Below are 12,166 nucleotides of genomic sequence, written 5' to 3' on the forward strand. Positions count from 1 at the left end.
TTTGACACAGTAGCTAACACTGCTAAGGTGAAAAAGGTAATCTCGTCCTTCCTCCTCAATCCAAGAACACTCACAACTGGCATAATGTTATTTTCCTCCCTTCTGCTTCCTCTTTTCCTCCTCACTTTCTCCTGGTCCCAGTCAGCCAACTGCCCAATTATGGATTTGAATAAAGGCCATCAGATAATCCTCACCCCACACCATCCTCAGTTATATTCAAAGAAAGAATGGAGTTAGAAAACCATAGCACTCTTATAGAAAAGGATTGGGTCCTGAGATTTATTTTGGCAGGACTCACCGTGAAATAAAAATTAATTCAGTAGAAGGGGAAAATGAAGCAAAAACTACAGAGCTGAGGAAACAACAATGCCATCAGGCTTACGAGATGCAGGTTAGGGAAGTTATGTCTCTGTCTATAGCAATATGAGTGACAAAGGAAATGTGAACAGTGAATATCAAAATAATTTTCTAAAATGATTTAAGTGTATCCACCCCTATTGATCAATAGTCTAGCCATGAGCCACATATTTCTTTTCAGCCCTGGATATATGTCTAGTTTAATTGTGGAATTATGGTTCTAATTTTAACTAAGTGTTTATCTTAGCATTTATCCTGTGTCTAAATCACAATTATAGACAGATTCAAGCCAAGGCATACACAGCACATTGCTGAGTCTTTGGAAACTTGCCTGGATTCGGATGCAGCAAGGAAAGTGGTGGAGACCATTTCTCTTAAGAGACACTTAAAGGGAAGCTGGGCCCTAGAGCCCACAATGCTCTCACGGGAGTTTAAAGGCCAGAACAAGACACAGGTGAGCCCCTCAGTGAATGATATCCCAACAACGGAGTCTTCCAAGGACAGTGCATGTGGGACACAGTGAACACGGTCTCAGCCTCAGACTCCTGGGTGCTATAGGCCCTGTCATGGATGACTCTCCAAACACTGCTGTCTCACCTGGACCCAGAGCACCAGGACTCAGAGGGCCACAGCTCCACATCTGCAACTCACTGCTGCACCTGATTCAGATTAATCTTTGTCCAGAGACAGTAACCACATCCCGCTGAGAGCTTGTGACAGGCAGGGACTTCGTACAAGAATTAGAGCTCCAGAAAGGGGTGCACAGCAAGGCATCCATGTCTTGAACAGAGGACACAGAAGGGATAAAGAGAAACTTGTAAGTACAAAGAGGTGTTACTCAATATTTTTAATTATTGTATTTCTCAGTACAGTATATTCTGAGATTGTCTTTCAAAAACTTCTATGTTATAAAGGCAAGATTTTGTCATTTGGAAAAGGATAAACAATGTGATGATAAAACACAAATGACTGGCAGGAATTGGTGGAGAATGAACTGGGATAATTTTTAGGGTGGAGAATTTTTATGGCAGTGAAACAAAATTGCACAGTAGCAAATGCTGCGTGTGTGTTATTGCACATTTGTTTCCCTTTGTGAAATGTATAGCAGCAATAGTGACCCTTCATGCGAACTACAGACTTGGCAAACTTATGGATCTTAATGCTTTGTAACAAAATTGTCCTTGGTTGTTGATGATAGACTGCAGATCCATGTGTACTGGGTAATCGGAGCCACCTCTGTAATTTAAACTTTTTAATGATGAAATCTACACTAAAAATTGAAGGAAGTCTTTAAAAACACTTGCTTAGAACACAGAAGGGCTTCTAGGTTGCTGTCTGAATCCAAAATTATGCCATAACCCACACTGCTCAGAGGTGCTCATCTGTGGCCTTCACTTAATTAGGACAGGAGCTGGACTGTCTGTGCTTTAGTAGCTAAAAAACAGAAAGAGAATAAGGGTGTAGAGGAGAGTCTTGGTCCTTCTTCTAAAGCTTCAAAGGAGCATTCAAGCCTGGCTTGTTCAGAGAAATGCTCTCAGCAGTTGAGTACAGCTGCAGTGGAGCTGAGCTGGGGCAGCCCAGCCTCACACTTCTGCTTCACTGGCTGTTTTTGTCATGGATTGTATCACTGTGGGAGGGGTACCATAACCATGTTGACAGTAATAGGTAGCAACATCTTCAGGCTGTAGGCTACTGATGGCAAGAGTGAAATTTGTCCCAAATCCACTGCCACTGAACCTCAAAGGAACCCCAGATCCCAAACTGGTTGCAGCATAAATCAGCAGTTGAGGAGCTTTCCCTGGTTTCTGATGGTACCAATTTAAAGCATTGATTATACCCTGACTGGCCTTACACTTGATGGTGACTGTGTCTCCCACAGATGCAGGCAAGGAAGATGGAGTCTGAGTCATCTGGATGTCACATCTGACACCTGAAATCAGAACCAACAAGGATCAACACAACCATGGTAAAACAAGACCTCCCTGTAGAACCAGGCAACTGTGACCAGGGAACTCTAACTAGACTAAATTAAAAAATAAATTTTTTCTCACCTTGGAGCCAGAGCAGCAGGAGGCCCAGGAGCGGAGTGAAGATCCTCATGTCCATGCTGTGTCTGGACCAGGACCGACTCTTCCACAGGGTATGAGAACCTTGGGAAGAAATACTTTTGGGCATGTACTGTGCTCTGTGTGCATGCAAATCAGCATGGGCTGAGCAGGGTTGCACACAGCTGCAAGGCTGTTTCATCTCATCAGTGGTCCATGGTTTTCTGGGGTTATTTCCAGGCCAAGATGGCACCAATTTCCCCGAGAATGTGTTTTTCCTTTGGAACACAGAGCAGAATCCAGCTGTTCTCCCATGACTAGAGTGAACCATGTTCAATGGTTGGATCATAACACCCTTTGCACCTTTGAATAGAGCTGGGATTTAAAAGTTCTGTTCCCTCCGTCTCTGAATGCACAAGGATTCTTCATTCCTGTTTGACTTATGGCCACCCACATTCAGAGCTGTGTACCTGCTTTTCTCACCCCTCCTGTCTCATTGCTCACCAAGGTCATACTCTAAGAATCCTCCTGGAAGGGGCATCATAGCCAGGTGCACTACACATCACAAAGTAAAGCAGGAAATCCTGATGAACTGGCAGATGGGGGAGACATGACCCATTGCCCCTTGAGGATCCAGCCATGTAAGCTTAGAGAGCTGGACACAGAGCTCCCTCCTTTAACGGGAAATTTTCACTTCAACATTCAAACATTCATTCATTTAGTCTCTAGGATAAGAACTTTGGCTTTGTGTATTGTAGGGTTTCTTTGCCATTTAATGAAAGCTTTGTAGCAGCAACCTTTTGGATTGGGGCTCTAATTTCTTCACTTAACCACCCCTCCCAATCCCGAATACAGGAACTTGATCTTATTCTGCCCACTACCAGACAAGTGTCTATAGAAATTTACATGATTCATCTTCTTAATAAATAAATCATGCAACTATTAAAGACAAACAGCTAATGATTCTCCTGGAATTAAGAAAAGATAATGATCATAGGGTACTTAAGGTCCAGGTATGTGACTACAAGAAATGACAAAAAGTTAGTTTTGGGAAAGAGAGGGGAACCTAGAATACCCTTGCTGGTTGCCAAGCTTGGAAATGTTTCAAGGTTGAGGGTTACTTGTCCAGGGGTCTTTTCTTTCCCCTCAACTCCTGGCAATTGCTTGGTAATTTCACATTATTCTACCTTTAAGACTATTGAATCTTACTGACTGATTGGAGGCCCCCAAGGAAGACTTCAAAATTTGACCAACTTGTAAAGGACAAAGTAGGAAATCTTTAGATGGTTACAAATGGATCTATCCTCAACAGTTTTTCTTTTATTTAGAAAAATTCCTGTAAATGAAGTTGCAACTAATACGTGAAACAACAGATCTGAAATTTCAGTTCTGCTGGGCTGATCATGTTGTTTGTGAAGTCCTTGACCAATTTGCACCTGCAAATTCAGAAGACCATGGTAGCACCCAATCTCCCTGCTCATCCAGGCTGAACTAGTTTTTGTTCTGGTTTGTGGTGTAGTGTGAAGAATTCTCCATTCCTGGTGACAATAATAACTTGTGACATCATCAGGCCACAGGCTGATGATGGTAAGGGTCAAATCTGTGCCAGATCTATTGCCACTGAACCTCATATGAATTCCTGACATAGACTGGAAGGCTTACTTAATGAGGATCTTTGGAGCCGAATTTGGTGTTTGCTGGTACCAATGTGAATCGGAGGCAGTGTTCTGACTGGCTAGCAGGTGATAATGGCGTCTTCCATTGCATCATAGACAGCACAGCTGGAGACTGAGTCAGCACAGTCTCGCTTCTGGAGGCTGAAACCATGCATCAGCAGAACATGACCATGTGCATGTGAAAGTCACTACAACTGTAGTCTAAAAGAAAAGAGGATATATTTTTATAGAGCTTTTATGAAGAAGGAGGAAGGAAGGAAGGAAGGAAGGAAGGAAGGAAGGAAGGAAGGAAGGAAGGAAGAAAGGAAGGAAGGAAGTTATAGATTTAAGTAATACTGTCACTTTGAGCATCATCCAAGTAGCTTCACATGGAATCTACAATATTAGAAACATAAGAGCCGTGATAAAGACATCATCTTGAATTTGCCATATCTATTTTGCTCAGCCTGCATTCAAGAAAACTCTCTTATAAGATCCCAAAAGCAAATGTACTTCCAATGTAAGAGGAAAGTTAAATGCAGATCATATGGACATTGTATTGATTTAAACAAAATTTATAGGTCTCTGTTCTCAATGTTTTCTGTCTTCCCCTGCTGATCACTGCTGAGCACACCTGAGTTTCTGAAGAGCTGGCCCCTTGCAGGATCAGAGGCAGGGATCAGCAGCAGAGTGGAGACACAATCTGTCGCTGTCCTCTGGTGCAGTTCTCAGTCATCTGGAATGAACAGTTCCTCATGTCCTTAGCTTGATCTTAGGCTATGTTAACTCTCCTGCTCCTTCCATCAAAGCAGGTTGAACAAAATACATCACATAAACTTGCTATGGAACTTCTTCTCATTCCACATGATATTGATGGCAGCAGGTCAAGTAGATATACTGAGCAAGAAAGATTGTGATTATCTTGACTGTCTAATGAAAACACTTGCTGTGCAGAGTGTGCAATGAAAACTTTACGGAAATTCTTGGGGCTGCCACTTTGGTGAAGGTGTCGAATGTCTTGATGTCTCAAATAAACTGATTCATTCTCTTCCAAGGTTTGACAAGTAATTACACGTTGCTATATGCTTCAGTGTTTTTGGGTGATTTGCTTTACATCATATTCTCTAACTAATAGAATGTCAACTAATAGCTATGGCAGGATATGCAAGTATAATCTCATCTACTAGAGCTAACTAAATGTAAGTCAAAGGTCTGTGATCCTTTCACCATTTTTGTACTTCTATCTCTGACAGTAAAGTAAAATAAAAAGTTAAAATAAATAATGTATAAATGTACAAAAGGCTTCTGACTAGAAATGATGGCATATGCAGTAAACTGTCTGTTACAAAACAATGATTAATGAAATAGCTATGAATGAAATGAATATTATAATGTACATATACGGGCAGCACTATATGAGACACCTCTGCACTTTAAATTTTGCTATGAATATAAATTTTTACAATTGAGGAAAATCTTTAAAAACCATTGCTTGTAACCTATTGAAGTGCTTCTTGGTTGCCATGTGAATACAAAAGAATGCCATAATCCGCATTACTCCAATGTAGTCATTGGTTCATTAAATCAGGGTTGAGAAACACAAAAGAAAGTTAGAGTAGAGAGGAGCTTCCTTGGATGCTTCTACTAAATCCTTCCAGTGAGCTTCAAAGATTTGATGCATCTGAAGAACCTGCTGTGCAACTGAAGACAGGAAGAGGAGCAGCTAGGGAAGCCCAGCCTCATACTTCTGCTTCCCTGGGAGGTTTTTATTATGACTTGTGGAATTGTGGGAGGAGTACTTTTATACGGCTGACAATAATAAGTTGCAAGATCTTCAGGCCACAGGCTACTAGTGGTGATAGTCAAATCTTTCCCAGACCCACTGCCACTGACACTTGATGGGACTCCAGATTGCAAACGTTTTGCCCAATAGATCAGGAATTTAGGAGCTTGCCCTGGTTTCTGCTGATACCAACTTAAGTAATCGTTAATGCCTTGACTGACCTACAACTGATGGTGACTGTGTCTCCCACAGATGCAGATATCGATGCTGGCTGAGTCAACTGGATGTCACATCTGGTACCTGAGATGGGAAACAACAAAGACCAACATGATTGTCCATGATAAAGCCAGACCTTTCTGAAAAGTTAGTCTATGCTGAACACACCACTGAGTAAATTCCTGGTGCTGTCTGTCCTTCCTTACCTGGGACCCAGAGCAGCAAGAGCCCCAGAAAGTGAGTGGGGATCATCATGTTCTTGCTGTGTACTGACTGGGGCTGAAGCTACACAGATTGACACCAGCAACCTATGAAAAAGTCCTCAAGTAGCCTTCTGGGCTCTTGGAATATGCAAATCAGCAGAGGTAGAGGGATTTTGTCCAGCTTCAGGGCTGGCCCCTCTCAGCACAGGCTCAGTGTCTTCTAGGGTCCCTGTTCATACCCAAATGGCACAGGTTACCCTGCAGAGAACGTGCTCCTCCTTTAGGACAATGATTCCTTCCATGATTAGAGGGAACTGTTGCTCTCGTCTTTCAGACTCGGTTTACCTGGGGACCAGGTTCTTTGTCATGCCCATTTTGAAAAGAAGTAATTAAAGGAAACAAATGGGCTATTTCAAATTTAGGGTATATAAGGGAAGTAATGAGTAGAAGAGAGCAGAAATTGTGAGGTAGGTGAACTTGTCTGGGTTCCTATACTCACTATCACAGCATGACTGAGACTGCGGGGGAGGACATGATCAATGCCAGCCCCGGGTTCCCGAAAACACACGCAAGAGCACGTTTCTGCCTGTCTTCCTCTAAGGGCAGTTCTGAGGCCCATTCAGTTATTTGGTCTTGATTTTTTTTTGCAACATAAGTTAGAATCATTTCAGATGCAATGTGAGAATCAGGATGTACTTAAATACATAAACAAAAGTCTGGCTGTTGCAATCCTTGGGATTGGGGCAGCGGCAGAGACACAGTAGAAATGATGCAAATTTTCACCTCCCGGTTTGAAATCTCAACACACAGAGTTTTCAAGATTGGGCCTAAGGGATGCTAATCTCAAGAGGGCTGCAATGTCTCTGCATCAGGTAGTCTCAAATCTGTTTCTAGAAGAAATCAAGGCAAAAGTTTGGCCTCACCCTCCCAATTCAGCTGTATGAAAATATGTCCCAATACCACCTGTTCACCTTCTTCCTGCCTCTTACATCTCAATCCTGAAGGGGTCACATAAGCCTCCTATTTCCTGCTCCTGCCTAGGCTGAAAGAGGTTCATCTGTGTTTGCTATGCACAGCAGGGCAGAGTTGCTACTGAACAAACTGAAGAAATCAGAGACAACTGCTGGGAAAGTGATAAATTTTTATTAGAAATTTAAAGAAATAAATAATCCTGTGCTTCTAACTTATAATGGATAGGGACAAGCTATCTGAAGAGAAACTTTTATCTGCTGTGTCAGGATCCAGTAGGATGTTAGGATAACAAGGAAAACATATCCTCCATCATTCAGCTGCTAGAGTGGTTTCAGGAATTGAAGAGACATGGGCAGGGAATTTAAGGTCTTCATAGATTTCCAAGCACTGCAGTGAATGGGAGAGGTTTGGAACAGGGACCTGTTCCCAAGCTGAGGTCAGGCCTGCAGTGCTCAGAGCTGCTGAGCTGAAGACCTGGGCTGTGGAGGAAGTAGCTGCTCTCCAGACACCTGAGGCTGAAGACACGGGAGAACCACAGAGCCTGCACATTGCATTGCATGGCAGCAGATGCAGGGAAGGAAAGTACTCAACCTTCTGGGTTCTGATCAAGCTGAGAGCCCCAGGAGGAGCAACACTGTGAGACACCAAGACCAAAGTGCTGACCTGGCCCTCTGAGCTTAAGGTTCTCAGCACAGATTGAGCCTGAGGAACAGAGGCCAAGAAGAGGATCAGCAAATATCCACATCTGTGAGTTCGACTCACTGAATTTCTGATATGCCTAGAAAGATGAAAACACATGTTACACAAAAAAGGTGTAAATTAATTCTTCACTGTATGCATGTAGTATAACTACTAATTTAATGTAGCAAAAATGATGGTTTTTGTTGCTTCCATAACATATTATTTCGAGTCCAGAAGAACATGGCGGATAGATAGCAGCAGCCTCAAAGGCTCTCTGAGAAACCACACTTGCAATGCAGGAATGGTGCTGGGCAGTCAGTCCTAGGCAAGTGAGGATATTCTTTGCCAACCCAGGAACGAACTAAATTAAAAGAAACCAACTGGAAACGCAATTCCGGTGATACAGCAGGAACAGATAAGGGCTCAGCACGGAAGCCGGACCCCACACCCCTGAAACTGTGATTTGAATCTCCTGCAGCCACTGTTGCATCCCGGTTGACACAGCGGAGAGAGACGTGTGAAAGCTCGGAGAATGGGAAGTGTTAATTGGAGTTGGGAGCGGGACTGGCTGGGTGCCCTGTATCGACCTTTGGTGAGTGAGCAGATCGGGACCCTCCCATAGAGAAGGAGGCTTCAGCGGAAGACTTACTCAGACCAGGCCGACTTCCCGGAAAGAGTGACTTCAGTCACATACCCTCCCCTTAAGCGGGATTGGTGGGGAGTGCCTGGCCTGCAAGATGCCACTGGCTGGGAACCAATAGGCTAGCACAAACTAGGTCCTAAGGCCTAGAGGTACACCCTAGCAGTGAAGCCTTCCTTAGGTTGACCTGGAGGGGAGGGCCCAGCATAGACTGCCCAGGTCTGTGTCTCCCTGGTGTGCTGCGGTGGGCTGGAAAACCTAGCCAGTGCAATTCAAACAGACTGTGGCCGACAGGGAAGGAAGCTATGCCTTCTATATACGCTTATATATAAGGAACAAAGAATATAGAAAGAGGGAGCAACAAGAAAGGGTCCTCGGCCCCCAATCCAGAGAAACATGCAATAGCAGACACGGCACCAATAGACATAAAGCACTATCTTCAGAGCCTTATAGACGAGTTCAGGAATGAAGTTATTAATGACTTGAAGCAAGACATAAGCAGAATAGTTAGAGAAATGCTAAGAACTGCCCAAGAAAAAACAGATGGTGGAATGGAAGAACAGAAAAAAAGGGGATAATTGTTTGATGGAGAAGATAGAGAAGACATAAATATGTGAAGCAGGTTCAAAGATATTACCAGGAAAATAAAAATTCAATGAAAAACTGGCATAATAGCTTGAAAGAAACTAAGGATAGATTATCTGAACTGGAGGGCAAATTTGTAATATGGGAGCATGAAATGAAAAACTTCTTAAAAATAACAAAAAAACAAACAGCAACAATATAAAAGCTAGAAGATGATAAGAGGATCTATAACTTAAGAATTAAGAATATAAGAGAAGAAGTGGGGACACAAACAAATGGACTACAAAAGCTATTCACAGAAATAATCCAAGAGAATTTCCCTAATTTAGCAAATGGTAAAGATACTCAGATATATGAGACATACAGCCACCTACCACCCAAACAGAGCGACACCCAGGCATATAATACTCAAAATTCCAGAAATCCAATATAAGAACAGAATATTAAAAGCCATCAAACACAAGAAAGAGATCACTTACAAGGGAACACCCATCAAAATTACAACAGACTTCTCGGCACAAACCATCAAATCACAAAGAGCGTGGGGGGAAATAATTCAAGCTTTGAAAGATAATAACATCCAGCCAAATTGATATATCCTGCACAACTGTCCCTAAAAATTGATGGAAAAACAAAGTGATTCCAGGATAAAGAGGAACTAGGGGAATTTGCAGCCACTAATTCAACTTTACAGAGAATACTGCAGGACATTCTAAAAAAGAAAAATACCAAGATTCCAGAAACATTGGCAGAGAGGCCACAATGAATGGAGCAGAAAACGAAATGAAGAAGATAAACTGACAACAAACGACAGAAAAAGAGCTCAACAGAAATGAGGCAGAGAAGATTGGAAGGTAGGAACAGCTATTTTGGAGAAAACAAGACATCATAATAGCTAATGCTGCTTTAGTATCATTTTGTTTTGAAGTCCCATCAAACTTATATTCTTCTGTCTCCATTGGTCTTAAAAGGTTGTATCTTATTGGATTTTATTTTATATGGTAATATAAGCAAAAACTTTTATAGACAAGGAGTTTTTATAGAAACCATTGTTCATTTTCTGTTAATTGGTTCTAAATACCCTGTAATAATGTCATTCTCTTGAATGGTTTCATAGTGTCTAGATATGTTTGGTGCTACAGTATACGAAGTTATACTCAAAGATTTCAAGGAAAGAGACACTATGGTAACTATTTTTATGTCAGGATATCTTGTGGTGAAACCTATTTTGCTTAAATGGTTATGTTTTGACCTGCGCTGTTCTGTTGTTATGCCCTCTTTTATCTCAATCCCCCTTTTTTAAATTCTTTACTTTTTATTTTTTTAATTAAAGGAAAATAAATAAAAAAATAGCAGGATGCATTATAGTAACCTACTTTGATTTCCTATTAACTTGATTTGAAATCCTGTGTTGCCCTCACCACCTTGTTTGACTGATTTTCCTCTATTCTGCTTTGCTTGATAGTACCAAGTTCGAAAGTATAGGTATAACTGTGAAGACAATAAGAATCATTATGACACCCATTCCAGCTGACTATTATTTTCTTTTAAAATCCTGTAATGTCTCCAATGCTTTGGTTTTATTCTTTACTGTTTAGTTCAATTTTATTATACCTGTCAATTCTTCTTAAAATAGCAAGAGGCAGTATAGTAACCATTGTTGATCACCTTATATTTTGTTTTTACATTATCTATTATATCCATCCTTTTGATTTGACTGACTCTGTTCTGATATGTCGCATTTGGTTTTACTCTCTTCAAAAAAAGTAATAAGAACTGTGGGAGTAATAAAAACCAAAATGTGTAATTGTCATTCTACAAAAGAAAAGAAAAGAAAGTGCTCTAAAGGTTAGAACTGCATATATGTTTATGTGTATAAGATAGAGATAACCATATTACTGAGTGTTTTTTTGGATCATTGAACTAAACTATTTGCACTCTAGCTGTTTGAAAGTCCAATTTATATGCTTCAATTTTGTAACTAGAACAACTCAGAATATATAATCTATTAACTAGTGATTTCTTACTGTTTATTTTTTAAATTTTGTATTACTTGTACACTTTTTCTATTTCTTCCTTTTTCTCTTACATATATATATATATATATATATATATGTAATTTAAAATCTAGCAAACTGAAAATGAACAATGAGAGCCCAGAGTCACGACATTACCTCCCAAATCTTCCCCACTGCAGTCTGAGCAACATGAAGTTCAGAAGACCAAGCTGAGCATAGGGCTCATTGCTGCAGTATTTGGTTAGCAGCAGGGGAACAGGTTCAATCACAGGCCCTCTCCATGCCCACCTTCCCCTCCTCAAAGGGACTCCTCAAGTTCATCTCCTCTGCATCTCTGAATGGAACTAAGTTCTGTGGGACCTGTCACCTCCACCTTGGAATGCATGAGGACACTTACTCTTGTTTCGCAGCTGACCACATTAAGGGTTCTGGCTCTTGCTCTCTGTCTCACTCTGCTTCATTGCTGACCCAGAGGCATTCAGAAAGTTCATCATGCTCAGTTACATTACAAATCACAAAGTAAAGCAGGAAATCCTGAGGAACAGCCAGATAGGGAAGTCATGGCTCACTGTGCACAGGGCCCCTAAGCCATGTGAGCTTAGAGAGATGAGCAGAGAGCTCCCTACCTTAGTGGCTCCTTTTGGGAAAGCATCACTTCTACAGTCCTAGTGTTTCTAGGACAAGGCCTCAGTGGTTTCTTTAATGTGGAGTTGTTCGCCATCTAGTGGAGGATCTTTACCATAGCAACCTATTCGTTTCTGCAACCAAAGGCCTAGACTGAATATTTTCACCTCTATTCATAAAACAGATCTTATCAATTACCAGGAAAGACTCTATAGAAAATCAAATGATTCAACTTAATAATTCATCCTTCTGGGGGCTGGGGATTTATCTCAGCGGCATAACTGCCTGCCTTGCAAGCAAGCAGTCGTGAGTTCGATCCCTGGTACCAATAAAAAGGAGAAAGACAAAATAATAATAATAATAATAATAATAATTCATCCTGCTAAA

General features: G+C 41.3%; 1 gene segment (V, D, J or C); it reads right to left on the reverse strand.

Annotated features, from left to right (window-relative positions):
- Nucleotides 1-1,211: 1,211 nt before the first annotated feature.
- On the reverse strand, nt 1,212-2,521 carry LOC100719328 (immunoglobulin kappa variable 1-39-like). The segment is given in 2 exon segments: nt 1,212-2,287; nt 2,409-2,521. Coding segments are annotated over 2 exon segments (402 nt in total).
- Nucleotides 2,522-12,166: the final 9,645 nt, after the last annotated feature.

This window comes from Cavia porcellus, unplaced genomic scaffold (genome assembly GCF_034190915.1).
Source record: "Cavia porcellus strain 051 isolate PalLab524CR breed Dunkin Hartley unplaced genomic scaffold, mCavPor4.1 scaffold_18, whole genome shotgun sequence".
In the NCBI taxonomy this organism is placed as follows: Eukaryota; Metazoa; Chordata; class Mammalia; order Rodentia; family Caviidae; genus Cavia; species Cavia porcellus.